Below are 14,995 nucleotides of genomic sequence, written 5' to 3' on the forward strand. Positions count from 1 at the left end.
TTTGGACAACCAGGTATGGTGAAGATGAGGTACTTTAAAAAAAAAAAAAAAAAAAAAAAAATAAGATAAATAAATTAAAAACATTTTGTTGAATAAAAAAGAAAGTAAAACAATATAAAAACAGTTACATAGAAACTAGTAATTAATGAAAATGAGTAAAATTAAGTGTTAAAGGTTAGTACTATTAGTGGAGCAGCAGCACGCACAATCATGTGTGCTTACGGACTGTATCCCTTGCAGACTGTATTGATATATAATGATATATAATGTAGGAACCACAATATTAATAACAGAAAGAAACAACCCTTTTGTGTGAATGAGTGTGAATGGGGGAGGGAGTTTTTTGGGTTGGTGCACTAATTGTAAGTGTATCTTGTGTTTTTTATGTTGATTTAATAAAAAAAAAACAATAGAAAAAAAACAAAACAAAACAATACCGTTAATAAAAACAAAACGATACCGACAATTTCCGATATTACATTTTAACGCATTTATCGTCCGATAATATCGGCAGGCCGATATTATCGGACATCTCTAATATTAACATTGCTGTATGTATACTTTTGACCCAGCATATTTGCTCACATTTTCAGTAGACCCATAATTAATTCATAAAAGAAGCAAACTTCATGAATGTTTTTTGTGACCAACAAGTATGTGCTCCAATCACTCTATCACAAAAAAATAAGAGTTGTACAAATTATTGGAAACTCAAGACAGCCATGACATTATGTTCTTTATAAGTGTATGTATACTTTTGATCGTGACTGTATATGTATATATGTGCATATAAGTGTATATGTATGTATATATGCATACATGTATACTGTATATATGTATATGTACTGTATGTATGTGTGTATATATATATATATATATATATGTGTGTGTGTGTGTGTGTGTGTGTGTGTGTGTGTGTGTGTGTGTGTGTGTGTGTGTGTGTGTGTGTGTGTGTGTGTGTATGTATGTATGTATGTATGTATATATATATATATATATATATACACATGTATATATGTGCGGCCCCCAAGTCCAAGAGTTTGGACACCCCTGATGTACAGCATTCACCATGAAGGGTGGGCTTCCGCGGTATCTCCGGTCAAACCCACCATCAGCAGCTCCTCCAAATTTTCATGGATAAATGTCCGCCATTAATATCTCATTTCGTGGTGGTTTAGTCGGACAAACACTTCCTTTCCCTAAAAAGACGTTATTCCTCCAGGAGGCTTTCGCAGTGAAATAGTCCTATTTTCTTCCTCTATTGTGGAGGAAAATCCCACCAGACGCTCCCCACTGTTTGAGACAGGACCTCGCTATCACGCCGTCATCACACACACACACACACACACACACACACACACACACACACACACACACACACACACACACGACAGACACTGTTTATAGCTATCCAGGATTTGTTGGCTTAATTTTCTGCGCGGCAAAAGAGAGCTGGAGACAAGCCATCCATATGTATTTATAGTCTGGCCTCTATTTGAATCACATTTGTTTTATCTTCACATCCCCAAAAGTGAGAAGTCTGAGGAGGGAGCTCTGCCCTCGGTGTGCAGAGGAGAGAAAGCCCCGACCAACGCAACTATCAGCATGAACATTGTTAAAGTCATTACGGTGCAGCGTGTGAAGAAAACGCAAACATCAAACCAACTTCTCACATTTTTGACTTATTTAAACATCTCAACAACAATCTGATGCTTTGAAAACTTAACTCAAATTGCCCAATAATTAGCATACTACTAAGATCCACATAACACAGCCCTATTTTAATAAGGTTATTACGTGTACACTTTTTCTATGTCTATTACAAACTGCAGTATTAGTGTGGAGAAAGCCTGTGTGTGACCTTGTCCTGAAAGCAACACTTCTAGTTAACAGGGCCCCATTGTCTAACGTTCAGTGCTTACCATATTACTGTATTTTTTGGACTATAAGGTGCATTTAAAATCCTTTCATTTTCTCAAAAATCGACAGTGCGCCTTATAACCTGGTGCGTGATTCTGGTTGTGTTTACCGACCTCGATGCCATTTTATTTGGTACATGGTGTAATGATAAGTGTGACCAGTAGATGGCAGTCACACATAAGAGATATGTGTAGACTGCAATATGATGGCAGTAACAACATCAAAACTTTAAATGTTCCATTGAAAATATAGAACATTGCACACGGCGCTCAAAAATCTATCAAAATGTTTTAGTAGGACTTTGGTAAGCTATGAAGCCACGCCGCTTGATGGATTGTACTGTGCTTCAACATACGAGTGATATTATGGTGTGTGTATAAGGACTGCAAAATGGCACCTATTAGCAGACATATTATCTGGTGTTTTGTTTCACAATATTATGCAAAACCAAGTAAGTAAGTAAGTAAACTTGCGAGATGGAGACTGTCTGAAAATCCATGAAATGTTGGGTTGAAATGCTCAAATTGAGCTAAAATTTTAGCATGCTAACGGTAGCATGATAACCTGGGAAGAATTTGCTAACTTCTCAGATGGCGTCAAGTATCAAAATTCATTATGTTTAGATTCAAATTAATAAAATAGCATGCTAACAGTTGGCATTTGTAGCGAACAAAGTTATAGGACCGAAGTGTACTACTGACAATTTGGCTTAGTCAGCGTGCTAAATTAGCATGCTAGCGTGCTAACAGTTAGCACGTGTCACATACCAATTTATACAACTGACGTGTACGGCGGCAAAATTGGATAAAAAAAGCATGCTATTGTTAGCATGCTAACCGTCGGTGTGTGTCAAGTACCACGTTGTATGACTTTTAGGTATACGTCTGCAAAATAAGCAAAAAACAAACAAAACGTTAGCATGTAAAAAGACTAGCAAGTCACAACCATTAAATTTTAGGCAAAAACATATTTTCCCATATATTAAGCCTCAGATATATACATTGTGAAATGAGTTATTTACACGGACATATTTTTTAATGTTTATTTGCATACCTTAATTGTTTCCAAACGGTGTCTGTAACACGGCAGTAAAATGGATGACCAAACAAAACAGAAGTCATCGTGATGGACCCACTAGCTAATAACTCCACGGTGACGTTTTGGTGAATTTACTGAGGAATTTGTGAAAGTCAAACAATACAAAAATAATGCCATTGTAAGTTAATAATACTAACACAGACACTCAAAGACGTGTTAGCATATTCGCTAATGCTAACGACGCAAGCTTGATTACTTTACGATAGCACGTACAAATATGCATGAAAACACTCACACTTGGGACGGTTTCGTAAGTATGAATTGTTTTAGTTATATTGTAAAACTTACAAATATTGCTTGGAGTGACGAATGAAGAATCCATACTAGTAAAAACTCTGTGAACGACTAGAAGGAACGACACTTTTGCTTCCGGTTGAAAGCACTAAATGGAAGGACACTGCAGCGAACTTGTCCAAAGGATTGCGCCATTGCACAAAAAACACACCTTTTCAGTGTATACTTTTTGCAGTATGAAAATTAGCTACACTGTCTTATAAGCTGCAGGGTTCAAAGTGTCGGGAAAAAAAGCAGCAGCTTATAGTCCGGTTATACAATTAATGATGAATACATGCCGCTGCCAATTGGCACTGTCCAAAGCCTAGAGCAGCAATAGCGCGAGTGCAAACACAGTGTTACTGTTCAAACTGTGTGTAATGTCAGGACGGCCAAAAAATAATGAATAACTGCCTTGTTTTTGATGAATACCGAGGCCTACTGCGCTACTGTACTTCCATGTTGGTCACTATGCTGGTGCATGGATAGCCGGGCGTGTTCTAGGGTGGTACTCGCTGAGAAAGTCCGATAGCAGTGACGCTCACGATACTTGTTTGTGCCCCCACCCACCCCTGTGCCGCCACACCCTCCCCCCTGACCTGCCCCTTTCTCCCCACCTCCAGGGAAGCTGGCGCCGAGAACTGGGGCACAGAAGGCTGCCAAACGCTGGCATCGAGCAGCGTCCAAAGCAAATGCGTGTGCAGCAGGATATCCACCTACGCCGTGCTCGCGCAGCAAGCTAAGGAGCCGGTGAGTCACCGCCGCATCATCTCATGGACTCTTCTAGACTTGGTGGGGGGGAAGGGGCTAATTAGGGAACTCCTACCAGGGGTCAGGTCGGTGAGCTGTTAGCGTAACATACATTTACATGGCATCCCTGTTAGTTGGAATACGGCCGCGGGGTACCGGTGCCAAGGTCTGGTCATTATTCGCAGGGTCCCGGTGCCAAGGTCTGGTCATTAGTCAAGCATCCAACCAAACTGTGCTGCGCTCGTTGAGTATTGACGCGGAAAAAGATGAGGATTTTTCTTGTTGTTGTTGTGCTTGTGACGTATGAAAAGTTGTTATAAAAAGAATGCATGACGTGATGGAAAAAGGCTTTTTGGCAGTTTGGGGCCGAAACATGACTCAGGGGTGCTCACTGGGAACTAAAGAATGCTGCGGCCATGTTGGTATTTTCCATTTTCAAAACCAATACAATATGTCGATTTTTTTTTTTACCTTTAGGGCTCTCCGTAGATTTGGACCAGAAGGGTCTTAGTCATAAAATGTTTTAAAAATGTATTATTTCTTTAATTCTACACTTAGCTCTCTAGATGGACTTCAGGTCTGTTTGTTAATGTCAGCTTGTTTCATTTTTGTATGCCCTTTTTGTAAAAGCACTGTTTTTTATGGCAAGAACCTTAAATTATGCAATGTTTTTTCCAAAAAGTTTTTCAAAGTGGAATATTTGCTGTGAAGTAAATAAAATCCTTGAATAGTTCAATAATCTATAACAATATTGATTTTGATTCATTATTTTTCTTGAGCAATGACAGTTAAAAAAAAAATTGCGGATCCACAAGGGTCCCACCCAGAAAATAAGTTGTATTTTTTTTCTTTCTTTTTTTTTTACTTTTAACGCTTTTTATTTTTCATGTTTTTTGTGTGTTTGTTTTATGCCGATTTTGTGAAAACCCTGTTTTTATATCGCAAACACAAAATATGCGATTTCTTTTCCCCAAAAAAAATATTTCAAAGTGGAATATTTGATGTGAAGTAATTGGAGCCTTAAATAGGTCAATAATTCATAACATAATTTATTATTTTTTATGCAATAACATTTTTAAAAAAAAAGAAAGAAATCCCACTAAGATTCTTGGGGATCAAAAAGGGTCCCACTCATAAAGTTTTAAAAATAAGTTATAATCTCAAGATCAATAGATCTATTTGTTGATTATAAGTTTTTATTATTTTTATGTTGTTGGTTTTTTTTTGGGTTTGTTCTATACCTTTTTTGTCAAAACCCTGTTTTCAATGGCAAACACAAAATAGTCAATATTTTCCACAAAATATTTTCAAAGTGAAATATTTGATATGAAGTAAGTGTAGCCTTAATTATATCAATAATGCTTAACATTCATTTGAATATATAATTTTTTTAACAATGACCGTTTAAAAAAAAAAAAAACCCCACTAAGATTCTCTGGGATCCAAAAGTGTCCCACTCAAAAATGTGTTAAAAGTAAGTTAAATTGTAGTAATTGGAGCCTTGAATAAGTACATATCTCATAACATCATTGATTCTAATTTGTTATTATTTTTTTCAACAATGACAGTTTAAAAAAATAAATCCCACTAAAATTATTGGGGATCCAAAAGGGTCCCACTCATAAAAGTGTTAAAAATAAGTCATAGATATTTTACTTTCAGTGGTTAAATTTCTAGATCAACTTCAGATCTATCTGTCAATTATACTTATTCATGGTTTTTAAATATTTTTTTGTGTTTTTGTCCTTTTTGTCAAAAACTTGTTTTCAATGACAAACACAAAATAGTCAATATTTTCCACAAAATATTTTCAAAGTGAAATATTTGATATGAAGTAAGTGTAGCCTTAATTAGATCAATAATGCTTAACATTGATTTGAATGTATTATTTTTTCAACAATGACAGTTTAAAAAAAAATAAACCCCACTAAGATTCTCGAGGATCCAAAAGGGTTCCACTCAAAAAAGTGTTAAAAGTAAGTTAAATTGTAGTAATCAGAGCCTTGAATAAGTACATATCTCATAACATCATTGATTCTAATTTGTTATTTTTTCAACAATAACAGTTTAAAAAAATAAATCCCACTAAAATCTTTGGGGATCCAAAAGGGTCTCACTCATAAAAATGTTAAAAATAAGTCATAGATTTTTTACTTTCAGTAGTTAAATCTCGAGATCATGGGTGTCAAACTCTGGCCCGTGGGCCAAAATTGGCCCACCGTGTAATTTCACTTGGCCCTTGAGGCGATATCAAATTAACACTAGAGCTGGCCCGCCGATTATATACAGCGGCGGTGCCGCGGTAACACCGCATTCACCGCTAATTCTCATACTTGCCAAGCCTCCCGGGAGACTCCCAAATTTCAGTGCCCCTCCCGAAAAGGTGTGTGTGTGGGGGGGCGGGGTTTGGTGGTAGCGGGGGGTGTATTTTGTAGTGTCCCGGAAGAGTTAGTGCTGCAAAGGCTTCTGGGCATTTGTTCTGTTGTGTTTATGTTGTGTTACAGTGCGGATGTTCTCCCGAAATGTGTTTGTCATTCTTGTTTGGTGTGGATTCACAGTGTGGCGTATATTTCTAACAGTGTTAAAGTTGTTTATACGGCCACCCTCAGTGTAACCTGTATCGCTGTTGATCAAGTATGCGTGTGTGTGCGTACAGAAGCCGCACATATCTTGTGACTGGGCCGGCACATTGTTAGAATGGATGAAAAGCGGATGTGACGACAGCTCGTAGAGGACGTTAAAGGCAGTGCCTTTAAGGCACGCCCCCAAGACTGTGGTCCGGGTGGACTACGAGATATAATGACTGATGAACACTTTTGTTCGATAATGAAGGTTGCCTCAGCTCAAAGCCTGAGCCCCGACATTATTGAACTAGCATCCAAGAAAAGATGCCAGGTATCTGTCTTGGACACATCAGATTAGATCAGTGTGTTGCAAACTGAGCAGTTTAAAGTCCTGAATGGTTGGTTTATTCATTGTTATTTTATTTAAAAATGTATTAGCCTGTGGAAAAAGTTAATGTTGATATTTACCTCAGAAGGCTGCAAATAGAAATGAGGCATTCAATTTTTATTTAAAATGTATTTGATATGCCATTGATATTTTTTTAATTATTATTATTATTATTTGAAACTCGATTTTGCATGTCACGATAAAGTTATATAAGCCTTGCTTGTTCAATATTTAATGCAAAACTTGTTTGGGTCCCTATTAAAAGGTTAATTTGTTCAACCTTGGCCCGCGGCTTTGTTCAGTTTTAAATTTTGGCCCACTCTGTATTTGAGTTTGACACCCCTGTGCTAGATCAACTTCAGATCCATCTATCAATTATACTTATTCATCATTTTTAAATACTTTTTTTGTGTTTTTGCCCTTTTTGTCAAAAACTAATTTTTAATGGCAAACACAAAATAGTCAATATTTTCAACAAAATATTTTCAAAGTGAAATATTTAATTGTAGCCTTAATTAGGTCACTAATTCATAACATTGATTTTAATTTATTATTTTTTCAACAATGACAATTAAAAAACAAACAAAAAAAAAACACTACGATTCTTGGGGATATAAAAGGGCCCGTGTTACAAATAAGTTAGATTGTATTTTTATTTTTTTTTATTTTTTACTTTTATCGCTTAAATTTCAAGATCAATGTCGATTATAAGTTTTTATTATTCTGTATGTTTTTTTTTTTTTTTTTTGATCTCTGCCTTTTTTGTCAAAACCCTGTTTTCAATGGCAAACACACAAAATATGCAATATCTTTCAACTGGAATATTTGATGTGGAGCCTTAAAGAAGTAAATAACTCATAACATCATTGATTTTACTTTATTATTATTTGAGCAATGACCGTTTAAAAAAAATCCCACAAAAATTATTTGAGATCAAAAAGTGCCCCCACTCACAAAAGTGTTAAAAATAAGTCATACATTTTAAAAAAATTGTTTTTTTTACTTTCAGAGGTTAAATCTCTGGATCAACTTCAGATCTATTCGTCAACTATACATATTTATCTTTTTTTTCTGTTTTTGTGTGTTTTTGTTTTGCCCTTTTTGCCAAAACCTTGTTTTAATGGCAAATATTAATATGCAATATTTTCCCGAGAATCATTTTTAAATACATAATTTGATATGCAGTAATTAGAGCCTTAAAGGCCTACTGAAATGCGATTTTTTTTATTCAAACAGGGATAGCAGGTCCATTCTATGTGTCATACTTGATCATTTCGCGATATTGCCATATTTTTGCTGAAAGGATTTAGTAGAGAACATCGACGATAAAGTTCGCAACTTTTGGTCGCTGATAAAAAAGCCTTGCCTGTACCGGAAGTAGCAGACTAGTAGCGTGACGTCACAGGTTGTGGAGCTCCTCACATCTGCACATTGTTTACAATCATGGCCACCAGCAGCGAGAGCGATTCCGACCGAGAAAGCGACGATTTCCCCATTAATTTGAGCGAGGATGAAAGATTTGTGGATGAGGAAAGTGAGAGTGAAGGACTAGAGGGCAGTGGGAGTCATTCAGATAGGGAAGATGCTGTGAGAGGCGGGTGGGACCTGATATTCAGCTGGGAATGACTAAAACAGTAAATAAACACAATACATATATGTATATATATATACTCTATTAGCCACAACACAACCAGGCTTATATTTAATATGCCACAAATTAATCCCGCATAACAAACACCTCCCCCCTCTCGTCCAAATAACCCACCAATACAACTCAAACACCTGCACAACACACTCAATCCCACAGCCCAAAGTACCGTTCACCTCCCCAAAGTTCATACAGCACATATATTTCCCCAAAGTCCCCAAAGTTGCGTACGTGACATGCACATAGCGGCACGCACGTACGGGCAAGCGATCAAATGTTTGGAAGCCGCAGCTGCATGCGTACTCACGGTACCGCGTCTGCGTATCCAACTCAAAGTCCTTCTGGTAAGAGTCTCTGTTGTCCCAGTTCTCCACAGGCCAATGGTAAAGCTTGACTGTCATCTTCCAGGAATGTAAACAATGAAACACCGGCTGTGTTTGTGTTGCTGCAGTCGGCCGCAATACACCGCTTCCCACCTACAGCTTTCTTCTTTGCTGTCTCCATTGTTCATTGAACAAATTGCAAAAGATTCACCAACACAGATGTCCAGAATACTGTGGAATTTTGCGATGAAAACAGACGACTTAATAGCTGGCCACCATGCTGTCCCAAAATGTCCTCTACAATCCGTGACGTCACGCGCTGACGTCATCATACCGAGACGTTTTCAGCAGGATATTTCGCGCAAAATTTAAAATTGCACTTTAGTAAGCTAACCCGGCCGTATTGGAATGTGTTGCAATGTTAAGATTTCATCATTGATATATAAACTGTCGGACTGCGTGGTCGGTAGTAGTGGCTTTCAGTAGGCCTTTAAATATGTAAATCATTCATAACATAGATTTGTATAAATTTCTCTTTTTTGTGCAATGGCAGTTTTAAATAAAGGAAACCCACTAAAAATAGCCCTGGGCCTCACTTTGGACACCCCTGTTCTAGACTGACCCACTCTGGTCGCGTGCTAATGGACCTGCCAGCATGATGGTTGACTTCCTCGCCCCCCCCCTGCTGTGCACGTGTTCATCAATGTCGTCATGGCAACCTTCCCCGTTGCCTTGTTTTTCCCCAAACCAGTTGACATTGTCGTCGTGCACGTTGCCTACAAGTCCGGCCGGTTCCCTCGTCGTGGTCCACCCCGCCTGCCTTGGACTTTGACGAGATGCTGTAGGTGTTCCGTGTTTGTTCCAGGGACGCTTGTGGCTTTGGCACTTTTCCAGCGTTCCCTCTGTAGACGGTTAACGCGCAGCCAGAAAAAAAAAAAGGAGGATCAGATTGGTAGAGGGTAAGTGCAGGTGATCACACAGATGGTGAGGATGCAGGACTTTGCGGGAACACTAAGAGAGGAGAAGAGAGTGGCGATGCATTTGTTGCCATGGTAACGCGTCTTCTGTGGAGATCTACTTCATCTTTATTGTAAACAACTTCACCTCCGTGGTGGATTAGGCCAGACCTCTTACTTCTCTCAGGGTCTAAAGTCTTCATCTTGCACTTTTTAAAGAATCTAATCAAAATTAGAGCTCGGTCACCGGACTTTTTACCATAACAAATAAGTGGTAGGGTTTTTCCATGTACTGTAAAACCACTGTAGATTTTACAAGAAAACGAAACAAAATTGGGAGCTCTGTTGTTTTACTGTAAAAATAATAGTAATTCAATGTTTTATTTAGTGTAATGAACTGTAAAAACAAGAACCGTATTTTTGACGAGAAAAAAAACAAAAACTCTCAGCTCAGTGGCCTAAGTTTGAGTGTAAACATAACAGTGGTACCGTACCCTTTTTTGTTTACAGTAATGCACTGTGACAACAATGACTGTAGATTTTACTGTCACAGTGGGGCAGTTTGTCTATTTACACTAACCCAGCAGGCACAAGACATTGAAACAACGTTGAGAACTTGTAGATTTAGGTGCCATAATAAATTCATAAAAGAAGCAAACTTCATGAATGTTTTCTGTGACCAACAAGTATGTGCTCCAATCACTCTATCACAAAAAAACAAGAGTTTTAGAAATAATTGGAAAGACAGCCATGTTTCTTACAACTTTTGACCACGACTGTATGAAAAAGATAATAAAAAATAGACCATTCATAGACAGTGCGCCTTATAATCCGGTGCGCCCTATGGTCCGGAAAATACGGTAATTAATCAATGGCAATTACTCTCGTCCTACTATCATATTCATCACAGCAACCAGGTCGTCCGAGTCGAGCGAACGAGGGCACAAAAGGCGTGTGTGGAGGGGGGAGTGTTTATTAGGGCGCACATTGACTTTTGTGCCATTTATGTGAAGCCGGTGTTAGTCATTAGCCATTCGCGGTTCAGCTCCGATACACCATTAGAGCCGCGACTCAGGACCGGAAGGTATGGGTCAGTGCTCGAGATGTCCGATAATGGCTTTTTTGCCGATATTGTCCAACTCTTAATTACCGATTCCGATATCAACCGATACCGATATATACAGTCGTGGAATTAACACATTATTATGCCTCATTTTGTTGTGATGCCCCGCTGGATGCATTAAACAATGTAACAAGGTTTTCCAAAATAAATCAACTCATGTTATTGAAAAAAAATGCCATATTTATTATTGAAGTCACAAAGTGCATTATTTTTTTTAACATGCCTCAAAACAGCAGCTTGGAATTTGGGACATGCTCTCCCTGAGAGAGCATGAGGAGGTTGAGGTGGGCGGGGTTGAGGTGTGGGAGGGTAAGGGGTAGCGGGGGTGTATATTGTAGCGTCCTGGAAGAGTTAGTGCTCCAAGGGGTTCTGGGTATTTGTTCTGTTGTGTTACGGTGCGGATGTTCTCCCGAAATGTGTTTGTCATTCTTGTTTGGTGTGGGTTCACAGTGTGGCGCATATTTGTAACAGCGTTAAAGTTGTTTATACGGCCACCCTCAGTGTGACCTGTATGGCTGTTGACCAAGTATGGATTGCATTCACTTGTGTGTGTGTGAAAAGCCGTAGATATTATGTGATTGGGCCGGCACTCAAAGGCAGTGCCTTCAAGGTTTATTGGCGCTCTGTACTTCTCCCTACGTCCGTGTACCACTCCGTACAGCGGCGTTTTAAAAGGTCATAAATGTTACTTTTTGAAACCGATACCGATAATTTCCGATATTACATTTTAAAGCATTTATAGGCCAATAATATCGGCAGCCCGATATGATCAGACATCTCTAGTCAGTGCCTTTTGTGTCAATGGGCCCTCAGTCAGGAGCGAGTTCACTTCCGGCTTCTCCTCAGTCAGTGTCAAGACTTGGACTTTGACGTGGTTTGTTCTCCCGTGGTGCAAATGAGCATTTGGACCAGACATGGCGTGAAGGTGAAGACATTATTTATTTTACAATAACAAAAGAACAAAAGGCGCGCTCAAGGCGGATGTACAACTTGACTAATGAAAACAAAAGACTTGCACGGGGGCAAAAAACTATGAACAATAAAAAACACTAACTGTGGCAATAATAAACAAACTTACTTGGCATGGACATGAAGTGCGCAGACGTGGACAGAGTGTGACAGGGGGCATAAATGCGAGGATGTCGTCAGGACGAACAACAGAAAATGAAAAGCTTAAATAACACAGACATGATTAACGAAAACAGGTGCGTGACTCAAAACGTGAAACAGGTGCGTGACGTGACAGGTGAAAACTAATGGGTAATCATGCAAACAAGACAAGGGAGTGAAAAGCCAGAAACTAAACAAAACATGACTTAAAACAAAACTTGATTACACAGACATGACAGAGCCCCTCCCTTAAGGACAGATACCAGATGTCCAAGAAAAAACTTAACAAAAGTCATGGGAGGGCGGGAGGGGGACATGGCGGTGGGTCGCCAGCCCAAGTGGCCCCGAATCCACCGAGGCAAAGTCAAGTGGCGGCGGCGAGTGGAACGCCGCTGCAGCAGGCGAGGCGGGCGCCCAGGGATTGGCCACATTCGTGGCCGACTGGGAGGTGGGCGCACTTGGCGTGGCGGGCGACCAGGTAGCGGCCATATCCGTAGCCGACGAGGAGGCAGGCGCGTCGTCAACTTGGCAGGCGTGGCAGCTCGGCGTGGCAAGTCAGGCGGCGAAGCTCGGCGTGACGCGTCCAGCGGCGAAGCTCGGCGTGACGCGTCCAGCGGCGAAGCTCGGCGTGGGTCTTGGTCTTGGTCTTGGTGTGGGTCTTGGCATGGCGGGTCTTGGTCTTGGTGTGGGTCTTGGTCTTGGTGTGGGTCTTGGTCTTGGTCTTGGTGTGGGTCTTGGTCTTGGTCTTGGTGTGGGTCTTGGTCTTGGCATGGCGGGTCTTGGTCTTGGCATGGCGGGTCTTGGTCTTGGTCTTGGCATGGCGGGTCTTGGTCTTGGCATGGCGGGTCTTGGTCTTGGCATGGCGGGTCTTGGTCTTGGCATGGCGGGTCTTGGTCTTGGTCTTGGTCTTGGCATGGCATGTCTTGGTCTTGGTGTGGGTCTTGGTCTGGCGTGTCTTGGTCTTGGCATGGCGTGTCTTGGTCTTGGCATGGCGTGTCTTGGTCTTGGCATGGCGTGTCTTGGTCTTGGCATGGCGTGTCTTGGTCTTGGCATGGCGGGTCTTGGTCTTGGCATGGCGGGTCTTGGTCTTGGTCTTGGACTTGACGTCGAGCTGCGACTGGCGGCACTTGACGTCGAGCTGCGACTGGCGGCACTTGACGTCGAGCTGCGACTGGCGGCACTTGACGTCGAGCTGCGACTGGCGGCACTTGACGTCGAGCTGCGACTGGCGGCACTTGACGTCGAGTTGCGACTGGCGGCACTAGACGTCGTGGAGCTGCGACTGGCGGCACTTGACGTCGAGTTGCGACTGGCGGCACTAGACATCGTGGAGCTGCGACTGGCGGCACTTGACGTCGAGCTGCGACTGGCGGCACTTGACGTCGAGTTGCGACTGGCGGCACTAGACGTCGTGGAGCTGCGACTGGCGGCACTTGACGTCGTGGAGCTGCGACTGGCGGCACCTGACGTCGTGGAGCTGCGACTGGCGGCACTTGACATCGTGGAGCTGCGACTGGCGGCACTTGGCGTCGTGGAGCTGGTACCGGAGCTTGGCGTGGTGGGTCTTGGCGTAGTGGAGCTGGTGCTAGCCTTGGTGCGGCGACAGGTGCTAGCCTTGGTGCGGCGACAGGTGCTAGCCGTGGAGCTAGCCTTGGAGCAGCTAGCCGTGGTTCTAGCCGTGGTGCTGCTACTGGTGCTAGCCTTGGTGCAGGTGGAGGTGGCCTAGCTGGGGGTTGCGGCTTGGCATGGTTGAAGACTGGTGAGGGCGGTCGTGCTGGAGGCTGTGGCTTGACGGGTCGGAAGACTGGTGGTGGCGGCCGTACTGGAGGCTGTGGCTTGGCATGGTGATGCCGAGCCACCCCACCAACACAGCTCCCGACCCCAGCCCCCCCCTCAAGGGGCGGATACCAGACGCGCTCCCTGCGGTCTGGAACTCTCTCTAGGGATGGGCGGAGGGAGGTCTGGAGGGGGGCTGAAATTTCCCCTTTAAGTTGTCCACAATGTTTTTGTTTTTTTATCCCCCACCTGGGGTTGTGTGGGCGGAAAAAAAGAAAAAAATCGTGACGGGGGCGGGACTTGAGTCTTGGGGGGCGGGGCATGAGTCTTGGGGGGCGGGGCATGCAATTTGGGACGTGGCTTGGACTGATTAGACCTGATTTCTAAAAACATGTTTTGATAATGATTTATCAAAGTCATGCCATTAGAGTCTTTTGTTGGAGGCGGGTGTTCAAAAGAAAAAGATTTGAAAAAAAAATCCTGGGCTGTGATGTCATCCTGAGGAAGCCGGGCAGTCTGTTGCTTGCTTCCGCCCGGAGGAGGCGGGGCTTGTGGGAGCGGCGTGTCCCGCTGGCTCGCGGATGTCCTTCCTGGCGTCCCTCGCCTTTGGCGGCGCTTCCGTGGCTGGGATGACGCGCCAAAGACCCCGGGCCAAACGGAGCCGATCGGCACCAGTTTGCCGGTCGGACCCCACATGAGATCTCTGCGCTCCACGGAGGAGTAGCGCAGCGTTTCCTCCTCCATCGCGCGCAGGACCGCCCATGTTCCCTCGTCAAAATTGACCAAATGTCTTGCGGGAGAACTTTTTAGCTGACGACATCTGTCAAGACTTGGATTTTGACGTGGTTTGTTCTCCCGTGGTGCAAATGAGCATTTGGACCAGACATGGCGTGAAGGTGAAGACATTATTTATTTTACACTAACAAAAGAACAAAAGGCGCGCTCAAGGCGGATGTACAACTTGACTAATGAAAACAAAAGACTTGCACGGGGGCAAAAAACTATGAACAATAAAAAACACTAACTGTGGCAATAATAAACAAACTTACTTGGCATGGACATGAAG

General features: G+C 42.2%; 1 protein-coding gene across 11 annotated transcripts in view; it reads left to right on the plus strand.

The window, feature by feature from the left end:
* Positions 1-14,995, plus strand: part of adgrb2 (adhesion G protein-coupled receptor B2) — a 771,897-nt gene that overhangs the window by 504,236 nt on the left and 252,666 nt on the right. For all 11 annotated transcript variants that reach the window (XM_061982439.1, XM_061982435.1, XM_061982437.2 and 8 more), the window contains one exon: positions 3,915-4,041. In XM_061982439.1, coding sequence (XP_061838423.1) covers positions 3,915-4,041 — 127 coding nt within the window. The remainder of the gene's footprint in view (positions 1-3,914; positions 4,042-14,995) is intronic.

This window comes from Nerophis lumbriciformis, linkage group LG21, assembly GCF_033978685.3.
Source record: "Nerophis lumbriciformis linkage group LG21, RoL_Nlum_v2.1, whole genome shotgun sequence".
Lineage (NCBI taxonomy): Eukaryota > Metazoa > Chordata > Actinopteri > Syngnathiformes > Syngnathidae > Nerophis > Nerophis lumbriciformis.